Here is a 22,070-nt window from a genome sequence, read left to right as displayed (position 1 = left end):
GCATGGCAAAATTGCAAATTTCATCCACTTGACCAGGGGTTAGGGTGAGAAGAGAAGAAGAAGAGAAGAGTTTGGATTTGATATCCTGCTTTATCACTACCTGAAGGAGTCTCCAAGCAGCTAACAATCTCCTTTCCCTTCCTCCCCCACAACAAACACTCTGTGAGGTGAGTGAGGCTGAGAGACTTCAGAGAAGTGTGACTAGCCCAAGGTCACCCAGCAGCTGCATGTGGAGGAGCAGGGAAGTGAACCCGGTTCACCAGATTACGAGTCTACCGCTCTTAACCACTACACCACGCTGGTGAAGTGCAGGGGAGAAAGATCAGTGTGCGGGACTAGTCTGGCCAAAATCCTTTTGCTGTGACCCAGAAGCAGAGCCCCACCAGCATGCTCTATCACACTGCAAGAGAGTCTGAAGAACAGAACACAGGAAGAAGAGTTTGGATTTGATATCCTGCTTTATCACTACCCGAAGGAGTCTCAAAGTGGCTAACATTCTCCTTTCCCTGCAGGTTCTGCAGCTTCTCCTCGCTCCTGCATTGTACACTTTTAGGTGTCTGGCGAAAGCATTCCTCTTTAACCAAGCCTTGGGCTGATTAACATCCAATGCCCTTTTAAAATGTGTTGGGGAGGGGAGATTATTGGGCTGTTCTTGTTCTTATTTTTACTATGTATTTTGTGATTTTATCTTGTGAACTGCCCGGAGACCTGCAGGTATAGTGCAGTAAACAAATTTCATCATCATCATCCCTAATTATTTACTTTGAGAACTAGGGATGATGGAAGATAGAGTCCAACAACATTTGGGAGAGAAGAAGAGGAGGAGGAGGAGGAGGAGGAGGAGGAGGAGGAGGAGGAGTTTGGATTTGATATCCCACCTTTCACTCCCCTTAAGGAGTCTCCAAGCAGCTAACAATCTCCTTTCCCTTCCTCCCCCACAACAAACATTCTGTGAGGTGAGTGGGGCTGAGAGACTTCAGAGAAGTGTGACTAGCCCAAGGTCACCCAGCAGTTGCATGTGGAGGAGCGGGGAAGCGAACCCGGTTCCCCAGATTACGAGACTACCGCTCTTAACCACTACACCACACTGGAAGAACATAGGAAGCACTAAGCCTTACAAGGAGCGCTTGAAGGAGATGAGTATGTTTAGCCTGGAAAAGAGGTGACTGAGAGGAGATATGAGAGCCATCTTCAAATATCTTAAGGGCTGTCACATGGAAGAGGAAGCATGCTTGTTTTCTCTTGCTCTGGAGGGTAGGACTCAAGGCAATGGCTTCAAGTTACAAGAAAAGAGATTCAGACTAAAAATTTGGGGGGAAACTTGACAGTAAGAGCTGTTTGGCAGTAGAGCTGACTCCCACGAGAGGTTGTGGGCTCTCCTTCCTTGGAGGTTTTTAAGCAGGTGTTGGGTGGCCATCTGTCATGGATACTTTAGCTGAGATTCCTGCATTGCACGGGGTTGGATTAGATGGCCCTTGGGCCCCTTCCAATTCTATGATTCTAAGGGCTATTTAGGGACACGGGTGGCGCCGTGGGTTAAACCACAGAGCCTAGGATTTGCTGATCAGAAGGTCAGCGGTTCGAATCCCCATGACGGGGTGAGCTCCCATTGCTCGGTCCCTGCTCCTGCCAACCTAGCAGTTCGAAAGCACGTCAAAGTGCAAGTAGATAAATAGGTACCATTCTGGCAGGAAGGTAAACGGCGTTTCTGTGCGCTGCTCTGGTTCACCAGAAGTGGCTTAGTCATGCTGGCCACATGACCCGGAAGCTGTACGCCAGCTCCCTTGGCCAATAAAGCAAGATGAGCGCCGCAACCCCAGAGTCGGTGACGACTGGACCTAATGATCAGGCGTCCTTTTACCTTTACCTTTACCTTAAGGGCTATTTATTAATCTAGAACAATTATATCTTGTCTCCCACAACAACTTCCAAGTTGCCTTGTAACAACCATTGGTACCATAACGAAACCACAAACAAATCCAGCTAAAAATTACATCAACATTAAAGATTTGTTTTAAATAATATAATAAAAAACCCATCCCAACCTTAGATGTACTTGCTAACTACATATTGAGTGCATCGTTTAAAGGAAAATGTAAAGGATCCCTGGACGGGGTCCAGTCAAAGAAGACTATGGGGTACAGTGCTCATCTTGCTTTCAGGCCGAGGGAGCCAATGTTTGTCCACAGACAGCTTTCCGGGTCATGTAGCCAGCATGACTAAACTGCTTCTGGTGCAACGGGACACCGTGACGGAAACCAGAGTGCACGGAAATGCCATTTACCTTCCCGTTGCTGCAGTACCTATTTATCTACTTGCACTGGTGTGCTTCCGAACTGCTAGGCTGGCAGGAGCTGGGACAGAGCAACGGGCGCACCCTCCATCCAGGGGATTCGAACCGCTGACCTTCTGATCGGCAAGCCCAAGAGGCTCAGTGGTTTAGACCACAGTGCCACCCACATCCCTATGAGTGTAACCTTTATGTAAGTCTGGCCCTCTGTATCACTGATCCGCTGCTGGGCAGGGAGAAGGGAGAAAGGAAATTAAATCCAGCTCCCTGGTGGTGCCAAACTGCTGGATGGTAACTGAAAGTTCCCAATCACATATGCAGGACCCAATCATTTTGCACAATTCCCTGACCTGCTGAAATTATGGGTATGAAGAAGCAGGGTTTAGCTTTCAGGTGGCCCCTAGATGGATCGAAACGCCAAATTTAAAAAATGGCGATAAGTGCAGAGCAATATTATTATTTTTTTAATGGAAATGAAGTGGTTATAGATTCACATTCTCTGTGTTCATAGGCATGTTTGCATTAATGACAGGAAATGAATATAATTTATGATTGCCCCCGCATGCCATCAGACTACATTTGTTTACCGATGAAGTCAATGAAAAATTAGTTTAGTCTTTTTTTCTCTTTTTTTCCTGACTGCTGTTTAGAACACTCAGGACTGTGTTTTCCTGCAGATCTGTCATGCCTAATGAATGTTGCTTCAGCCGTCAATCACGTACTCCAAAACCCTGTCACACTTTTTTTTTTCCAGTCACGAACCCATGACAGAAAAATAAACAAATAAATATAAAACTACACAACTCTTTTCATTGAGCAGCTATACTACACAAGGAGTGGGGGTGGGAGCGGGGGCAGGGGTTGGGGATGAAAATAATCTCCTGGGAAGGTTAAAAGAGCCCAGGATAAATGATAATGTAAGTGCTGTGGACATAGCAAAGCAATAAAGGTGCACCAATTCTGGCTTTTTAAAAAAAGGGGGGGGGGAGTAATGCACCCTCACATACACACACAGTCCAGTGGGGGGGGGGGAATCGGCAATATTAGTAGCCTCAAGGTGCAATTTCCTGGAGCTCAGAGATTGACAGGTCAGTACTAAATGCTGTTAATTTAACTAACTCCAAATTAATGGCAGAGTCTGCTCAGCCCGGACCCCTGAAAACACAGTTTCATTATGGACATGCTGGGAAAGACCTAAATATAGGCATTGACGGTCTCGAGCAAAATCTGTAGGCTTCGGTGTATTTTTAGCCACAGGTAAGGCGTCAAAATGTGTGTCATGGATTAATGGGCTTGGCAAGCCGCTCGCTCTCCCCTCGCAAACAAACAAGCAAACAAAAACAAAAACGGACTGAGACCGTCCCATGAAAGAAGACAAAGGGCAGTTTCATAAGCCACTTAGTGTATTAGCGGAGTGCTGATATTGGACAGGAGTGGGCCTTCAGTAGCAGCCAGGAAAGCAGACATAGCACAACCACGCATGTAAAATACAAGGATTTCATTTGTCTCTGGCTGTCAGTTTTCCCTCACCCAGCCAGGGCTCAGCGAACTTCATTCGGCTTTCATTGGGATCCTGCAAGACCAAAAGCACAGTCCCAGGGCTCTAGATTCTGGATTTATTTATTTGTCTTATTTATGGTGCAGTTGCTCGAAGATCTCGTGTGGCTCGGTGCTATTAAAGGACAGAGAAACTCAAAGGTCGCAATTTATTGCACAGCCCCACATCCCACTGAATTTTCAACTGGACAAATTAATTCACTGGTTAGCATTCACGCAGTGCTAACCGAGTGCTAGGTGCTGCTCACATCCAAAGGGGGCTTTCATTTGTGCACAGAAAACTTTTAGAGCAATCCCTTCAAAATATCGAAATCACAGTGCATTTTGGGGACTATATTATACAGCCCATGGGTAGGCAACCTATGGCCTGGGGGCCGGATGCGGCCCAATCGCCTTCTAAATCCGGCCCGCGGACAGTCTGGGAATCAGCGTGTTTTGACATGAGTAGAATGTGTGGTTTTATTTAAAATGCATCTCTGGGTTATTTGTGGGGCATTCATTCTCCCCCCCCATAAAGTCCAGCCCCCCACAAGGTCTGAGGGACAGTGGACCGGCCCCCTGCTGAAAAAGTTTGCTGACCCCTGATATAGCCCTTTTTTGGTGGGGAGCAATTTTAGAGCAAATTTAGCTACTCAAAAAGCAATAGGTGCATGGGTCTCCATTTGCAAGGTTCTGAAAAGCAAGCTTGACTGATGACACACACATCTATTATCCAGTTACAGCTAGAGCTGAATGGAATTTGTGCCCAATTTTCAAGCTGTTTTTTTAAAAATAATAATAACCTGTAACTGGATAATAGATACAGTGGTACCTCAGGTTAAGTACTTAATTTGTTCCAGAGGTCTGTACTTAACCTGAAACTGTTCTTAACCTGAGATACCACCTTAGCTAATGGGGCCTCCCTATGCCGCCGCGCCGTCGCCACGTGATTTCTGTTCTCATCCTGAAGCAAAGTTCTTAACCTGGGTTTCTGGGTTAGCGGAGTCTGTAACCTGAAGCGTACGTAACCCAAGATACCACTGTACCTCGAAGTAAGTATGTTTGCATAAATATCCGAAGGCATGATTTACAAGTTAGCCTCTGTTTTTCCGCTCATGTTAATGGGGTTTAAACATGGGCCACAGGGCTCTGAATCTCCAGGGACTGTACCTTCTGCGCATCATGCTTGGGCCCTGCCACAGGACATCTTTCTCTCCGTAATGCCAATTGTCATACGCAAGTCATGAGGACCTTATGCCTTGACACAACTCCCCACTGTGCTTGCCTGACCCTTTTCTGTACAATTCAGCTACAGTACGTGTCAGGGAACTGCCATCGGAAGGACAGGAGGTGGAAAGGCTCACTGAGGTTGAGAGAGACGTAGCAGCTGAAGAGGGAACCAGTAGGGGGAGAGAAGGAACTCCAAGGGAAAGTGAGTCGGAGGGATGGCTCAGAGACGCTTCCAGCGAAAACAGTGGGGAGGTCTCAGGACCTCCTATAGGGACACCCACTCCTCGCCGGAAACTGTCACGCCGAGAGTCCAGAAGACGTGTTTCCGTTAAGGAGTTTTTATGTTGGAAACGATTCCGAAAGCAACCACTTTCGGATTCTGCTAGCGACTGACGCAGCCATGCCGGAGGGGCTCCGTCACGGGCAGAGGTTTGAAAACCTGATCAAACTCTGAGGGACTTGCATTTTACGCACAAGCAGCTCATCATCCCATCACAGTACGCATTCTGCCATACTTACAGTGAGGACTCTCCTTTGCCCCAGCCTTCAAAAGAATCTTGGCAATAGGCACATTATTTGTCAGGATGGCGATGTCCAGCGCAGTTAGCCCCTCGCTGTTAGGAGTGTTGAGATCCAGCTCTTCGGGTGTGCATTGATAGAGGAGGATCTGGACAGCGTCCAGGTCTTGCTGCTCTACAGCTTCCAGCATGGCTTCACAGCACTGAAAGTTCTGTTCATCCACATGAGATTTTAAAAAAAAAAACAACACAAAAGCTGTCAACATAACTGTGCATCTTAGCATCTCTTCTCACATTTTTACTTTCATTTTTTCAATCATAAGCTCACAGAAACACACACACACTCTTAAAATAAGGAAGCAGAGCCTTTTTCAACCTGAGAGTGATGTTCCTCCATGATACAGCTTTTTTTGGGCAGGCAGAACGGTTACCTTTGTACGGTAGTGGTGCTGTGGTCTAAACCACAGAGCCTCTTGGACTTGCTGCTCAGAAGGTCGGCGGTTTGAATCCCCATGACGGGGTGAGCTCCCATTGCTTTGTCCCAGCTCCTGCCAACCTAGAAGTTTGAAAGTACGCCAGTGCAAGTGGAGAAATAGGTACCCCTGCAGTGGGAAGGAAACAGCGTTTCTGAGCACTATGGCTTCAGTCACGGTGTTCTGTTGTGCCAGAAGCGGTTTAGTCTGCTGACCACAGGACCCGGAAAGCTGTCCATGGACGAACGCCGGCTCCTTCAGCCTGAAAGTGAGACGAGCGCCGCAACCCCATAGTTGCCTTTCACTGGACCTAACCTTTACCTTTTTACCTTATAGTAGTTTACATTCCACCCTCTCCAAAGGTTTCTATTTGCACAAACACCTTTCCATCAACATTAGGAGTTTATCCTAGGGGCTGTTGAATTTGAGGGGGCTGCCCCCCCCCCCCCGTTAATGGGCATTGCCATTTGAATGTTGTGTGTGCACCACATTGTGAGATCAACTATGTGGGTCAGGGCTTTCCTGGCCCGTCCCAGTATTTTATTCAAGTTGGCACCCCTGCCACCAACCCAGAGCAAGAAGAATTGCTACAGATAAACAACGTATTCCAGCCGAACAAAGCATGTGAGCAGGGTGCTGAGGACCAGAATCAGTGAGGAGTATGGTTCGGGAAAAGAGGTGTGGCCGGTGGAAAATCCTGAGGGGAGAATAGATTGGAGGGCAGGATTTGACCAGTGGACCTGAGGTTCCCCACCCTTGAACTAAAGTATCACCAGTCCCAATCAGTGCTAGTTGTATTATACTAACACAGAGAAGCATGTTTGGGATGTGGTGATATAGTTTTGCGCGCTCTCTCTCTGTGTTTGTGAATGAGTGTGTGTGTGTGTGTGTGTGTGTGAGAGAGAGAGAGAGAGAGAAGCCATTATTAGGGGAGATGCGTCCTGCAGGGCTGGCGAACATCAGAAAAGACAACCATGGGAGGAGTGTGTGTGTTTTAAATTAAAAATGGCGCAACTGATGGTTTATTTATCTCTCCACGGCTAACAATGCAAAATACCATAGTCATAATCAAAGGGGTAGGATAAAACGTTTAATATCCAAGGTGTTTCGGACTTCTTGGGTTCTTCACGAAGTAGTTTCAAATACAGAAGTTCAACAGCCTGAACTGTTAAAATAAAATAAAGGATCAATATCGGAACGGATGCATTTGGACTAAATAAGAGTTTTGGAGCAGGACAAATGAAGAACAGCAACCCCTGAAAACCATTGGAAGTCAAACAAAATTGTTTAATTTGGTATTGAATAATTGGCCTCTTTAATTGTATTGTAATTTGGTATTGTATTAATGTGGCTTTTATTGGATTGTTATAAATTAAAATTAATAAAAATTATTATACAATAAATAAAGAAATCAGATACAGAAGTTCAGCCTCTTTTTCTATTTCTTTCTCTTTTCTTCTGTACCCATGACTGTGTTTGAAATTTGTATTGTTAGCTGTCCCGGGCTACCACTGGGATGAAGGGCAGAAGAACAGGGAGATAAATAAATACTTGCACCATTGGCTCAGCTATTAAACTTTTTTTTTCTTCCACTCCTTTGCTTCCTGACCCCTCCCTCACTGAATTTGCCTGGGGGTTCTCCTTTTTGATGCAGTCTCAATCATGATCGATGATAAAATATCATAAAACATCACATCAAATCCCGATATAAAAGCATAATAAAACAGCAACTGTAAATTCAGCAAAATTATCCATTACAGCCCAAACAGAAAGGTTTTTGTCACACTTTTTTTTGGGGGGGGGAATTAAGTATCATTTGGGAGGGGGTTGGACATTTGCCTGAATATGCAAGACCTTTAAAATGTGGAGGGGGAACATTCAGAATCCTGTCTACAAGGCTTTCTCCTTTTCAGAGCTCTGCAGTAAACATGTGAGAGTCTTGCATGTGCATCTCTCAGTCCTCCCCATTTTAAGTCTTCATCTCTTCAGGCAAAGCCTGATTAGGGCTTTTATTTCCTCATTTTCAGGTCACTTTAATCTCTGGTTCACCTCCATCTTATGAATCAGAGACTGAATCAAGTTTGGGGCTTTTATGATGAGATATGTCACCTCTGTGATGCCTATTCAGTCTTAACAATATTCCTAAATTATTGGTCTTAACAGCAGCATGTTGGAGTGAATTCTGCATTATCTTGCATAATTCATTTTTTTATTATTACAAAACAGCAACAACCCACACACCACCACTTCTAGGTCTCTGGGTGAGAGATGCCCCCAAATGACTGGAAAAAGCCTTATATCATGTTTTATTATTCACTTTGAAATACATTTACTGGGCAGTTCAAAGGGTTTTTATCAATTTAAGCAAATCTGATCTTCTGTGGGTTGAACAGCCGAGATCTCTTGAGTTTGTATAGAAGCAGAGGAGATAGAAAAAAAAGGAAAGCAAGGATCTGATATTCCAGGTGAAACTGTTGCTGATGTTAAATATGTCTTTGCAGTTAATATGTAGGCTTTTAAAAATGCAAATCGCATCACCTGGGGGAGCTGATAGTTAATGGAATCAGAGCAGGGATAGGGGGAACGGTTATTTTGACCCTTTCTTTTTGTGGTCCTGAGGAAAATCCTTCTTCTAAACCAGCAGTTGCTTTGGGAATAAGTTCCCCATTGTCTCAAAAGTTAACGCTAGCTTTACCTCTGTACAAGTAGGCTAGTTTATACATGCCCTCACACACCTCCATCCTCCATCCGGACAAGCAAATGACTATATTATAACAATATAATCCCACTCACCTGTCAAACTTGGCTCATGAAGGTGTGGGGAAGACAAAGATATGGCCCACTGGTCAGATTTAGCATCCCACTCCCAGTTTACCCATTTATGTGAAGGGAAGAACAAATGGGCTGTACACACTGATGTTAAACACATGCAGAGGGTGTTTTATTAAGCCACGCAGTTCTTAACTTATTATTCCATGCAGTTGTGGCCAGCATGGTCTCATCGCTCCAAAGGGAAGTGTTCAGGGAAGTTTTAAATGTATGATATTTTAGTGTTTTTTGGTTTCTATGGAAGCCGCCCAGAGTGGCTGGGGAAACCCAGCCAGATGGGCGGGGTACAAATAATAAATTGTTGTTGTTGTTGTTGTTGTTGTTGTTGTTGTTGTTGTTGTTATTATTATTATTATTATTATTATTGTAAAGGACCCCTGGATGGTTAAGTCCAGTCAATGATGACTATGTGGTTGTGGCGCTCATCTTGGTTTCAGGCTGAGGGAGCCGATGTTTGTCCACAAACAGTTTCTGGGTCATGTGACCAGCATGTTGTTGTTTAGTCGTTTAGTCATGTCCGACTCTTCGTGACCCCATGGACCAAAGCATGCCAGGCACTTCTGTCTTCCACAGCCTCCTGCAGTTTGGTCAAACTCATGCTGGTAGCTTCAAGAACACTGTCCAACCATCTCGTCCTCTGTTGTCCCCTTCTCCTTGTGCCCTCCATCTTTCCCAGCATCAGGGTCTTTTCCAGGGAGTCTTCTCTTCTCATGAGGTGGCCAAAGTATTGGAGCCTCAGCTTCAGGATCTGTCCTTCCAGTGAGCCCTCAGGGCTGATTTCCTTAAGAATGGATCGGTTTGATCTTCTTGCAGTCCATGGGACTCTCAAGAGTCTCCTCCAGCACCAGTGACCAGCATGACTAAACCGCTATTGACGCACGGAGCAATAGTGACAAGTGTGTGATAGGGTGAGCTCCCGTTGCTCTGTCCCAGCTTCTGCCAACCTAGCAGTTCAAAAGCATAGCAGTGCGAGTAGATAAATAGGTGCTGCCACGGCTGGAAGGTAAATGGCATTTCCATGCGCTCTGTTGTCCGTCACGGTGTTCTGTTGTGCCAGAGGCGGTTTAGTCATGATGGCCACATGAACTGGAAAGCTGTCTGTGGACAAACGCCGGCTCCCTCGGCCTGAAAGCGAGATGAGCACCGCATGCCATATTTGCCTTTGACCAGACTTAACTGTCCAGGGGTCCTTTACCGTTACCTTTTTTATAGTTCCAAAGCATCCAGAAAATAAATGCAGGTTGGACAGCAAAGGATGGGGACGGAGGTACTAGCAGCCACACAACGGACTGTTCAAGCCCATAAAAGAATGATCAAATCTTCCTGTTCGCAGCAGCTAAGTACATGAGCGAGGCAGAAAAGGACAAGGCTTAGGCAGTGAAGAAACACATCATCTTTTAATTGAACAGGAGAGACGCAGGTGCAGAAATATAATATGGCCTGCAGGTTTTTGTTTACAAGAACATCTTTCTAATGCTCTGCAGTGGTACCTTGCCAAGTTCTGCAGAATTCCTTTTCCGTATCCCTTTGTGATAATTAGCTAGTAGCACTGTTCTAGTTTTGGAAGAAAAAAGGAGAGAATTATTTCCACAGCAAGGCCCAGCTGAGGTTGAGCATGTTGGGAGCTCTGTGGGAAGATTGCGACAATATTGTCTGGCCAAACAAGGTTGGTTCTACCGTGGACAAACCAGGCCAAATAATTTCCCCTCATATGCCCTTGCTTCACAACCAGAAGAATAGCATCTTTAAAGGTACCCCTGCCCGTACGGGCCAGTCGTGTCCGACTCTAGAGTTATGCGCCCATCTCACTTAAGAGGCCGGGGGCCAGCGCTGTCCAGAGACACTTCCGGGTCACGTAGCCAGTGTGACGAAGCTGCTCTGGCGAGCCGGCACCAGCGCAGCACACGGAAACGCCGTTTACCTTCCCGCTAGAAAGTGGTACCTATTTATCTACTTGCACTTAGGGGTGCTTTCGAACTGCTAGGTGGGCAGGAGCTGGGACTGCAGACGGGAGCTCACCCCGCCGCGGGGATTTGCACCGCCGACCATGCGATCGGCAAGCCCTAGGCGCTGAGCATTTACCCACAGCGCCACCTGCGTCCCAGAAGAATAGCATCTTTATGTTGGCTTAATTGGCTTTAGGGTACTGTGGTCTGATCACTACTTCCCACCCTGAAGACTATTGTGACAGTAAATTTCCTATCCTGAGGAAAAGTGACTCCGTCTGTTTACCCCACGAGCATGTGATGTTGGGAGTGGGGTCAGAGAAGAGTGGAAATAATAATAATAATAATAATAATAATAATAATAATAATAATAATAATAATAATAAATTTATACGCCGCCCATCTGGCTGGGTTTCCCCAGCCACTCTGGGCGGCTTCCAATAGAATATTAAAATACAATAACCTATTAAACATTAAAAGCTTCCCTAAACAGGGCTGCCTGCAGATGTCTTCTAAAAGTCTGGTAGTTGTTGCTCTCTTTGACACCTGGTGGGAGGGCATTCCGCAGGGTGGGTGCCACTACTGAGAAGGCCCTCTGCCTGGTTCCCTGTAACTTGGCTTCTCGCAGCGAGGGAACCACCAGAAGGCCCTCAGCACTGGACCTCAGTGTCCAGGCAGAATGATGGAGATGGAGACGCTTCTTCAGGTTTATGTTTCATGTCATTTCTGAGCATCTAAATCCAACAAATTAAGGGACTGTATATGGGATGCTGTGAGTTGTGGGTAAAAATAATGGGGATCTGGGAGGTAACTGTGCAGTTGAGAAGGTAAGGAGATGGTGTTTGGGTGGATTTCCATACCGGAGATGGCAACTAAAGCACAGCAAGACAGCTTGCAGAACCAGGCATCGGGTTTCTCATAACCCAACCCATATAAACAAGAGACCAACAAGACTGGTTTTGTGTCAAAACAGACCACAATTTTACTGACTACAGATGAAAGAAGTTTGGCTTGGGCGTGGGAAAATCTAAATACTTCTGGCCCGCCCACCAGAAGTGATATGTGGCCAATGCAGGCAAGGGTTCCTAAGACTTACATTAAATAGGGTGACCCCCGCAGGGACTGCCGTTTGGGGGAGTGCCTTTGGCCCTGGCTCTGCCTGGGCACACAGACATGGCCACTCCCCCCAGATCCCTTTAACACAGCCTTTCTCAACCTGTGGGTCCCCAGATGTTGTTGAACTACAACTCCCATCACCCCTAGCTAGCAAGGCCAGAGCTCAGGGATGATGGGAGTTGTACATCTACCGTATTTTTCGCTCTATAAGACGCACCAGACCACAAGACGCACCTAGTTTTTGGAGGAGGAAAACAAGAAGAAAAAAATTCTGAATCTCAGAAGCCAGAACAGCAAGAGGGATCGCTGCGCAGTGAAAGCAGCAATCCCTCTTGCTGTTCTGGCTTCTGGGATAGCTGCGCAGCCTGCATTCGCTCCATAAGACGCACACACATTTCCCCTTACTTTTTAGGAGGGAAAAAGTGAGTCTTATAGAGCAAAAAATACGGTAATTCAAAATATAAACAATAATAAATTGTAAATAAAATTTTATACCCCCCATGAAACAAAACTTAATCTTATGCAACACATCTGCTTCTATAAGATAAGGCAGGGTTAGGCAACCTAAGGCCCGGGGGTTGGATCCAGCCCAATCGCCTTCTCAATCTGGCCCGCGGACGGTCCGGGAATCAGTGTGTTTTTACATGAGTAGAATGTATCCTTTTATTTAAAATGCATCTCTGGGCTATTTGTGGGGCATAGGAATTTGTTCATATTTTTCCCCAAATATAGTCTGGCCCACCACATGGTCTGAGGGACGGTGGACTGGCCCACAGCTGAAAAAGGTTGCTGACCCCTGAGATAAGGTATCCAGCCTGCCTTGTTGCATGGAGGTTCTGTTGGGATTTTTGATATACCTCCAACTAAGAAAACGAATGCTCAACTGGGTAATCTGTGACCACTAATATTGAAAATCTGGCAATGGGAAATTTCTGTGGTGATCCCCTTCCCTTGATGCCTTAAGCACTTGATTATTTTGCTTAATGGGTAATTCAGTCCCAGTGCTCATCCATCCCTCATGCCATTCCCTGCCCGATTGGTGCAGGTGTCTCGCATGTTAAAGGGGCTTGCTAAAACAAAACAAAACAAAACAAAACACAGGGGCAACTTAACATGGTGAAGCTTGTGGCTCAGCAGCGAGTCATTTCTAGGCTAGAAAAGGGAGTTTCGGGGTGGGGGTGGGGAATCAAGGACTGGAGCCATCCGCCAGTGTGGCGTAGTGGTTAAGAGCGGTGGACTCGTAATCTGGTGAACCGGGTTCGATTCCCCGCTCCTCCACATGCAGCTGCTGGGTGACCTTGGGCCAGTCACACTTCTCTGAAGTCTCTCAGCCCCACTCACCTCACAGAGTGTTTGTTGTGGGGGAGGAAGGGAAAGGAGATTGTTAGCCGCTTTGAGACTCCTGAAGGGGAGTGAAAGGCGGGATATCAAATCCAAACTCTTCTTCTTCTTCTTCTACTCCAAAGTTGAGCCTCAAGCCAATGTTCTGCCCCGCTCAGCCTCAGTCCTCTGTGTTGGTGGAGGCAAATGAGCAGTTACAGGGCAGCAAGTGAGACCATGAGTGGAACTGGTGCAACATGGGTACGGGAATGTTCAGGGAGGCAGGAGAGAATATATTGTTCAATAATATCCTTCCTAACTTGCGCTAGCAAGTTCTATAACTTAGCAGAGTTTTACATTCCCCTTTTAAACGCACAGCAGGTAGCTGGTTGCAGGCTTGTTTAAGCCTCTTAATATTCCTGGTAAAGGTAAAGGTACCCCTGACTGTTAGGTCCAGTCATGACAGACTCTGGGGTTGCGGCGCTCATCTCGCTTTATTGGCCGAGGGAGCCGGCATACAGCTTCCGGGTCATGTGGCCAGCATGACTAAGCCGCTTCTGGCGAACCAGAGCAGCACACGGAAACGCCGTTTACCTTCCTGCCGGAGTATTTATCTACTTGCACTTTGATGTGATTTCGAACTGCTAGGTTGGCAGGAGCAGGAAGTCCACTCACACATTCAGTTCACAGATGGATCCCCTGAAGGCAGACTTAGTTACAAAGGATATGCATGTGGATCCATCCCATATGGGAATAGTCCCTTTGTCCTCTGTTGGCTGAAATCCACCAGAGCATCTCTAGCTAAAAAGCTGCTGGTCCAACGACGGAGGAAGTCGAAGACAGAGGAAACAAAGAGAGTGTGCTGTGTGCCTTGCCCTTTTGTTACCTGGGCAGGTAAGGTCACGCCCACCTCTAGTCACATGCAAAGGAAGTATGTCCCAGCCCAGGAGGAAACAGGAAGTTCTGACTGGCTGGACCAAACATCCCCTTGCATGTCCACTCTAGGAAAACAAGGAATGCTGTACAGTGGTACCTCGGGTTAAGAACTTAATTCGTCCTGGAGGTCCGTTCTTAACCTGAAACGGTTCTTAACCTGAGGTATCACTTTAGCTAATGAGGCCTCCTGCTGCCGCCGCCGCACAATTTCTGTTCTCATCCTGAAGCAAAGTTCTTAACCCAAGGTACTATTTCTGGGTTAGCAGAGTCTGTAACCTGAAGCGTCTGTAACCTGAAGCGTCTGTAACCCGAGGTACCACTGTACTTGTACTTATGTATCACATCCCACAATGGGAACCCAGTAAACTTCAACATGTCTAAAATTATTCATAGGTATATAAAAAGATCAAAAGAGAGGAGGACCCTCTTAGCACCTACTCTTTCTGTATTTTTTCTTGCCTATCTTTTTCCCCACTGTATCCACTATAAATAGATACATTTGCATGGCTGTTTTCGACAGTCTGTCAAAAGATTCTCAATTCAAACTCACACTTTTTTCTTTTTTCTTTTTGGCTTTCCATGTGGGTTGGTTTCAGGCTTTCCCTGAGAACTTGAACTATAACTTTGGGAACTCAAAACATTTGTTTTCACCCCAGCAGCATCCTTTCGGGATAGAATACACAGAGATGAATAATAATACTGCTATTAATAATAATAATAATAACAGCAGTAACATTCCTCTTCCTCCTCCAACAATAAATGTCTTATCTCACGCAGAATACATGGGAGTGGCTACATTTTTATGTGGCAAACAGGGATGAGAAGGCAGGATGAGAGACAGAATATGGACCCAAACCTGAGAGGTTCTCACAAGGGCAGAAGGCTTTCCAGAACAGATCTCAGATCCATTCTAGAAAAAGCATATGAGACAGACCTAGCTAGTACTATCTTGAGATGCCCATTGGCTGACAGAATCAACTGAAAGATAACATTTAAAAACCTTGATGCTGAAATTCAGCAATTTGATACTGAATGGGCATTTTGGTTTTTATTTGAAAGCTTCTAGTTTATTGTGATGCAGTTGGATTTGGATACTGGCGATTTCTCAAATTATGTGAGGGGAAGAGTCAATCTGAAAAGAAATTGCGAGCCTAAATGACTCCATCCATAATCAGAGCTAGTCTTCCCTTTTGGGGTTGGGTCTGGTAAAGACAAGGAGGTGGTCAGGTCACAGTGACCACAAACCATTATCGACTTCTAATGTGTTTTCATGGGTTGAAGGAAATAAAATGGTTGGGTCTTAGTCTGTGATTAGAACTACCGTATAGCACAAAATAAATTCTTACAGCCTCCTGGCAGAAAGATAAAATATTCCGTTGGTATTTACACCCTCCCACAATCCTCCTAAAAGGAGGAACAAAATGGAACAAGACACATTTTTGGTGTGTGTGAGTGTGAAAATTGCAAGGAATGTGAATCTCTACCGAGATTCCAATTTAGTATCTTTTTTAAGAACTGAACTGACACAAAATCAACATTATGTGAAAATAAAACAAATAAAGACAAGCGTGTCGTTTACACAAACTGTCATTACAGATGGCGGGTTTGGGATCTTATAGTCAAATATCCCCTCTTTCCCTATCCTTATCTAAATAAATAAATAATAAATAAACTTTTATTTATACCCTTGCCCTCCCCAGCCAAAGACGAGCTCAGGGCAGCTAACATCAGATATATAACATTGGTATAAAATCAAACAATAATTAAATTACCTCCTAAAAACAGGTCAAAATCAAATTAAAGTCTAATTAGATGGCTTTCTGCAGGGTTAGGGTTGGGAACAGTAAGTGGTCATTAGCCCAACTGTTTACGCTGATCTTATATGGGCCTGTGAGAATGCTGGGAGGCCTCTTTCATACTAGTTCTTATACAAAAAGAGAAGGGGAGTGTCAGGCTGAGCCCTGACCAAAGGCCTGGTGGAACAACTCCATCTTGCAGGCCCTGCGGAAAGATGTTAAATCTCACAGGGCCCTGATCTCTTGTGGCAGAGCGTTCCACATGGCCGGGGCCAAGGCCAAAAAGGCCCTGGCCCTGGTCGAGGCCAGCCTAATCTCTCTGAGGCCCAGGATCTCCTAGGTGTTATTATTTGCAAACCGTAAGGTCCTCCGTGGGGCATACCAGGAGAGGCGGTCCCATAGGTACGAGGATTCTAGGCCGTATAAGGCTTTAAAGGTTAAAACCAGCACCTTAAACCTGATCCTGTACTCCACCGGGAGCCAGTGCAGCTGGTATAGCATGATCTAGCCTTTTTTCTTTAGTACGTGACAGGGTTTAAGAAATTAATTACAGAATCCCATGCTTGCATAGTCAAATGGCACAGCTCAGGAAAATTTGTATCCTTCTCAATTGTTTGAGTGAATTATGTAAAAGAAATTAATTCTTGCATGCGGTGACAGGTGGTGCCCCCTAGACCAAATAGAGCAGCTAGGAGGTCACGGGGACAATTATTATTATTATTATTATTATTATTATTATTATTATTATTAGTGAAGTCACAGGGGTATGGCCAAGCTGTTCTGGTTTTCTCCCCATCTCCCCCTCTTGCAAAGCTACTGTGAACTTTGAAGATTTGCATTTTTACAAATACTTAGTGCCTGACTAAGCTATGTGCTATGGTGATAGTTAGGAGATACAAAACAATCCACACACGCACACATACTTAGGGTGGTATTCAAGTCATGACCGACTCTGGGGTTGCAGCGCTCATCTCGCTTTATTGGCCGAGGGAGCTGGCATATAGCTTCCGGGTCTTGTGGCCAGCATGACTAAGCCACTTCTGGTGAACCAGAGCAGCACATGGAAACACCGTTTACCTTCCCGCCGGAGTGGTACCTATTTATCTACTTGCACTTTGACGTGCTTTCGAACTGCTAGGTTGGCAGGAGCAGGGACCGAGCAACGGGAGCTCACCCCGTCGCATGGATTCGAACCACCAACCTTCTGATTGGCAAGTCCTAGGCTCTGTTGTTTAACCCACAGCACCACCCACATCCCGAATGACTGGGTAGGGCCATTAATTTAAACAGGCTACCTATGAGCCAGTGTGGTGTAGTGGTTAAGAGCAGTGGACTCGTAATCTGGTGAACCGGGTTCACGTCTCCGCTCCTCCACATGCAGCTGCTGGGTGACCTTGGGCTAGTCACATTTCTCTGAAGTCTCTCAGCCTCACTCACCTCACAGAGTGTTTGTTGTGGGGGAGGAAGGGAAAGGAGATTGTTAGCCACTTTGAGACTCCTTAGGGTAGTGATAAAGCGGGATATCAAATCCAAACTCCTCCTATATTGTGCTCTGATCATCATCTTATTGGTAATGATGATAACAAAGCATTCGTGCAACAATCCTGAGTTGAATGAGGATGATATTGTGAGAGGAGGATAAGGATGGGATAACAAAAGCATTCAGCTAAATAGTATACTCCTGCAACAATGATGATAACCATGATGATTTTGTTGAGACTGGTAACATCAACACATCCTCCAAAGTAAATGGGGAACTGAGCAACACATACTGTCCAATTTGCCTCGCCCCTCAGGTTCTGCAAATGTTAAAAACTTGCTTGCTCGATCGATCTTTTTAAAGAAATCTGGGAATCATGGTTCATCAGAGGGGGGCAGCCTTCTTGCCCCCTCTCGATGTCCATGCTCTATAGCTGCCCCTGAATGCTGGTTTCTGCCACTGTCCTGAACCATCCATAGTCTTGGTGCTGAAGGATTCCCTGTCCTTCACACTTCTCCACTGTCTCCTTTACGATGGCACCATCTCTTTCAGGAGCTAAGTTATTGCTGAGGAGAGGTGATTTGTTTGAAATCCCTAGAGCTGAATGCACTCTGGCCATTAGACAATTTGACTCTGTGGCTTCCACTGGTCCTTAAGGTGAATTAGTAGCCCAGATACACCATGATGATAGTCAAGGAAGAGAAAGAAAGAGAGAGAGAGAGAGAGAGAGAGAGAGAGAGAGAGAGAACCATCTCCTTCAGACTGTCGTAATACCAAGAGAAATTGTGATCTCTGAGTCAACATGAAAATTAGGCAGCACTATGTCGAAACTGACTAGAAAGATCAGAAACCAGGAAGACCAAAACTTCAATAAGGAATGGGGGAAATTTATACTTTATCTTGGAGACCACTGTAAACAGTTAAAATCATTAGCAGGATTGCAATAATACTTGTAATGTAACAAGAACTATAGCTATAAGGGAGATTTAAAAACCGGATTACCATAAAAGATGCAGTAGAAAAGGACTAATAATGGAACCTACAGAGGGGTGGAGGGAAATCAAAAGATTCATGGGAATCTTTTTTCTTTTTTGATTGTGATGTGTGGTATGAGTGTAAATTTTAATTTGTAAAACCATATATCTATATAATTAGTCAGCGCTAGATAAGTATCAATTAATAATATTCAAAATAAGATATTATGAACATACACTTTAATATTCACAATTAAGATCACGGACCCATATACATGCTCATCATATATGATATGGAGAAGTTTAAACACACACACAAACACAACAAAACAAACCAGAAAACGAACTTTTTTTTTACATGGCCACTAATCATAATTGAATCTATGCCTATTCCAAGATGCCCTGTGTGATGTCAAAATTTGGTGCCTCCTGCCTCTGATGTTTCCATTCTACATCATAGTTGCAGTGCCCCTGAGGCTCTGTGCCCAGTGCAACTGAACCGGTCACACTCCCCTAAATCCATCTCAACTCATCCAATAGCCAGAAACAGAGAATGACCGACAATTTAGGTGTTGGGAATCTGCAGATCTTCAAATGTTACTAGACTCCAGTTCTCCCAGCCTCAGTTAGCAGGGTCCATGGCTGGTGATTATGGGAGTTGTAGCCAACAACATCTAACTTCACTCATCCTTAACCATTGGCTGGTTGGACTTGGTTCTCCACTTCTTCAACCCATTCATATAGATATATATTTCCAGCCCAGTGGATGAAGGACCTTCCCTGCAACCTGAAATGTTCTACATCCTAAAGTGTTTATCCATACCTTTACAGCCACATTCCCTGCTCTTCATAGCATAGTGGTACCTCTGGTTACAAACTTAATTCATTCCGGAGGTCTGTTCTTAACTAGAGGCGTGCTTTCACTAATGGGGCCTCCCGCTGCTGGCCTGCTGCTGGCGCGCGATTTCCGTTCTCATCCTGGGGCAAAGTTCGCAACCCAGAGCAAATACTTCCGGGTTAGCGGAGTTTGTAACCTGAAGCATTTGTAACCCGAAGCTTTTGTAACCTGAGGTACCACTGTAACCTCCAGCATTTTGTAAACAAAACAGGGATCCAGAGTGGGTAAAAACGTAGTGGAGAAATTATACCTACTAGAGATGGGTGTGAGCAAACTACAGTGGTACCTCTGGTTACGTACTTAATTTGTTTCAGAGGTCCATTCTTAACCTGAAACTGTTCTTAACCTGAAGCACCACTTTAGCTAATGGGGCCTCCTGATGCCTCTGCGCCGCCGGAGCACGATTTCTGTTCTCATCCTTAAGCAAAGTTCTTAACCCGAGGTACTATTTCTGGGTTAGCGGAGTCTGTAACTTGAAGCGTATGTAACCTGAAGCGTATGTAACCTGAGGTACCACTGTAATGGATCTAAACTTAGAGAAACGCATGATTAATTTGATGTATTACAACAATAGTTGATTGAGGGGGTAAATGAAGACATTACCATTGAAGACTTTCGGAGACTGAGGCGGTCCGATCTGGCTCTGAAATAGGCCTCATCGAAAGACGAGTGGCTTCCCTTCAGCTTCTCTGAGAGGTTCCGATAGAGTCGCTTAGCGGCGTTGGGAGAAGACGGGGGATTGTTCTTTTTCGACTGGGAAAGCTGTAGGCTCTGCATTTGCTGAGTCATATTTCACGCGGCAGTTCCTGTGCAGAAAGCCGGTACGGCTCTAGCACCGGGATATATATGGGGTTGAACTTGCTGAGTCAAGTCATTAGAAATATATGGAAATTCTCCGTGAAATCACCAAATTCTGCAATCAGAAGGGAAAGAAGAAATGAGGCAAAAATTATTTCCCTTTAAACATTTCATCGGTGTTTCTACGTGAAATATCTGATCAGGATTCATTTAGAGAGTGATTGAGAGTAAACGAGGGAGTTCATAGACCTCATTGGTCAGTGCCCTGATCTCCCAGGAGCACTTGCAACAGAAAGCAAGAGGAGGCTGATGCCAATTGATCAACCATCATTTTTTAAAGCTGCTTGAGAAAGGAACAATGGTTCAGTGGTAGCACACATGCTTGAAAGGATTAGCTAGCTGGTAATAGAGTAGACAGTACAGTAAAGTATACTTCTTCCAGTACACTGGAAGAAGCAAAGATCACCAGTGTCGAAGCAATGATTCTTCAACATCAACTTCATTGAACTGGTCATGTTGTGCGGATGCCTGATGATCATCTTCCAAAGCAACTACTCTATTCTAAACTTAAAAGTGAAAAGCGTAATGCTGGTGGTCAACAAAAGAGGTTTAAAGACTCTCTCAAGGCAAAGCTTTAAAAATGTAGTATAAACACCAACAACTGGGAAACACTGGTCTGCGAGAGCTCCAATTGGAGAACAGCCTTACCAAAGGTGTCATGGGCTTTGAAGATGCTCGAACTCAGGACGCAAGGGAGAAACGTGCTAAGAGGAAGGCATGCTTGGCAAATTCACACCATGATCAACTCCTGCCCAGAAATGAATGTCCCCACTGTGGAAGGACATGTGGATCCAGAATTGGCCTCCACAGTCACTTACGGACTCATTGTTCAAACCATGTTTATGGAAGACAATCATACTTGGCTACGAGTGATCACCAAAGAAGAAGAGAGTAGATAGTATAGGTCAGAACAGACAGCCCAATACTCTGATCTGTTAAGACAGTTCCTTTGTGTTTCAAATGACTTACACTGTCTGCAGCCTTCTAACAACAAATGGCAAAACCACACTGTGGGTTTTTTTAATGCTTGAACACATACCGTACAAATTTATTGATTTATTTATTAAATTTGTATACTGCCCTTCATCTGAAGACCACAGGGCAGTTCATACCATATGTGTACATATGTGCACAGGGCAGTACACAACATGTGTGTACATGAAACAAAACCCATCTCTGGGGAAGGGTGGGCATTGCTAAAATAAAACCAACTCAAATAAAATAACACATTAGGATTTTACTTACTTGTTCATTTTTATTTTTGCAGGCACTTTCAAAGTAGCAATATTTATACTCTTAAATGAAGTGGAATAACTTGGGCCTACAATTTCGAAATCAGCAGTGAAAGGTTACTACACAATTGTTGCCATTGCTGAAGTCCCGGGACATCAGAAGAAGAAATTTGGTTGGTGGGGGCATAGGAGGGAAGGGGTCAGCTCTGCCCCATAGATTTCTGAAAGAGAAATAAGGGGATATTTCACAGTAGTACTCTCATTCTAAATGGAGGTCATCTGAAGGATGTCTTATAAACTTTGATGGAATTAGCTTTCAAGTAGAGGGTTGCAGCTCAACTTTACTGCCCATCTAATTATTCAGTTATAATCTGTACATGAATATTGTGTTTCCTTGAAATAACCACAATGAATGGATGGGTGGAGGATAGGCTGCATGTCTGGGTTGGTGGAGGCAACTTGCCCACCTTGCTTCCTCTGGTACAGCCTATGAAATCCCCAGCCATGCTTTGGATAATAGCCACTTAAGGAACTATAGCATTTTTCTCACTGAACACTTCTCCCTCACTATCGAAGCAGATTGCCTCACTTTGCTCTTAATTGGTCTTTTAGTACCAACCAATCAGTTCCCCAATTTC

The 22,070-nt window shown here is 45.0% G+C and overlaps 1 protein-coding gene across 1 annotated transcript in view; it reads right to left on the bottom strand.

The window, feature by feature from the left end:
* ANKFN1 (ankyrin repeat and fibronectin type III domain containing 1) overlaps nucleotides 1-22,070 on the bottom strand; it is a 233,345-nt gene that overhangs the window by 91,949 nt on the left and 119,326 nt on the right. Inside the window, exons 3-5 of the mRNA XM_028711296.2 lie at nucleotides 21,446-21,653; nucleotides 19,946-20,255; nucleotides 5,576-5,786 (exon numbers count right to left, since the gene is read on the bottom strand). Coding sequence (XP_028567129.2) covers nucleotides 5,576-5,786; nucleotides 19,946-20,131 — 397 coding nt within the window. The 5' untranslated portion in view covers nucleotides 20,132-20,255; nucleotides 21,446-21,653. The remainder of the gene's footprint in view (nucleotides 1-5,575; nucleotides 5,787-19,945; nucleotides 20,256-21,445; nucleotides 21,654-22,070) is intronic.

The sequence above is a fragment of the Podarcis muralis genome, chromosome 2 (genome assembly GCF_964188315.1).
Source record: "Podarcis muralis chromosome 2, rPodMur119.hap1.1, whole genome shotgun sequence".
Classification (NCBI taxonomy): domain Eukaryota; kingdom Metazoa; phylum Chordata; class Lepidosauria; order Squamata; family Lacertidae; genus Podarcis; species Podarcis muralis.
Note: the sequence above shows the minus strand (reverse complement) of the source record. Positions and strands in the feature narration are given on the sequence as shown.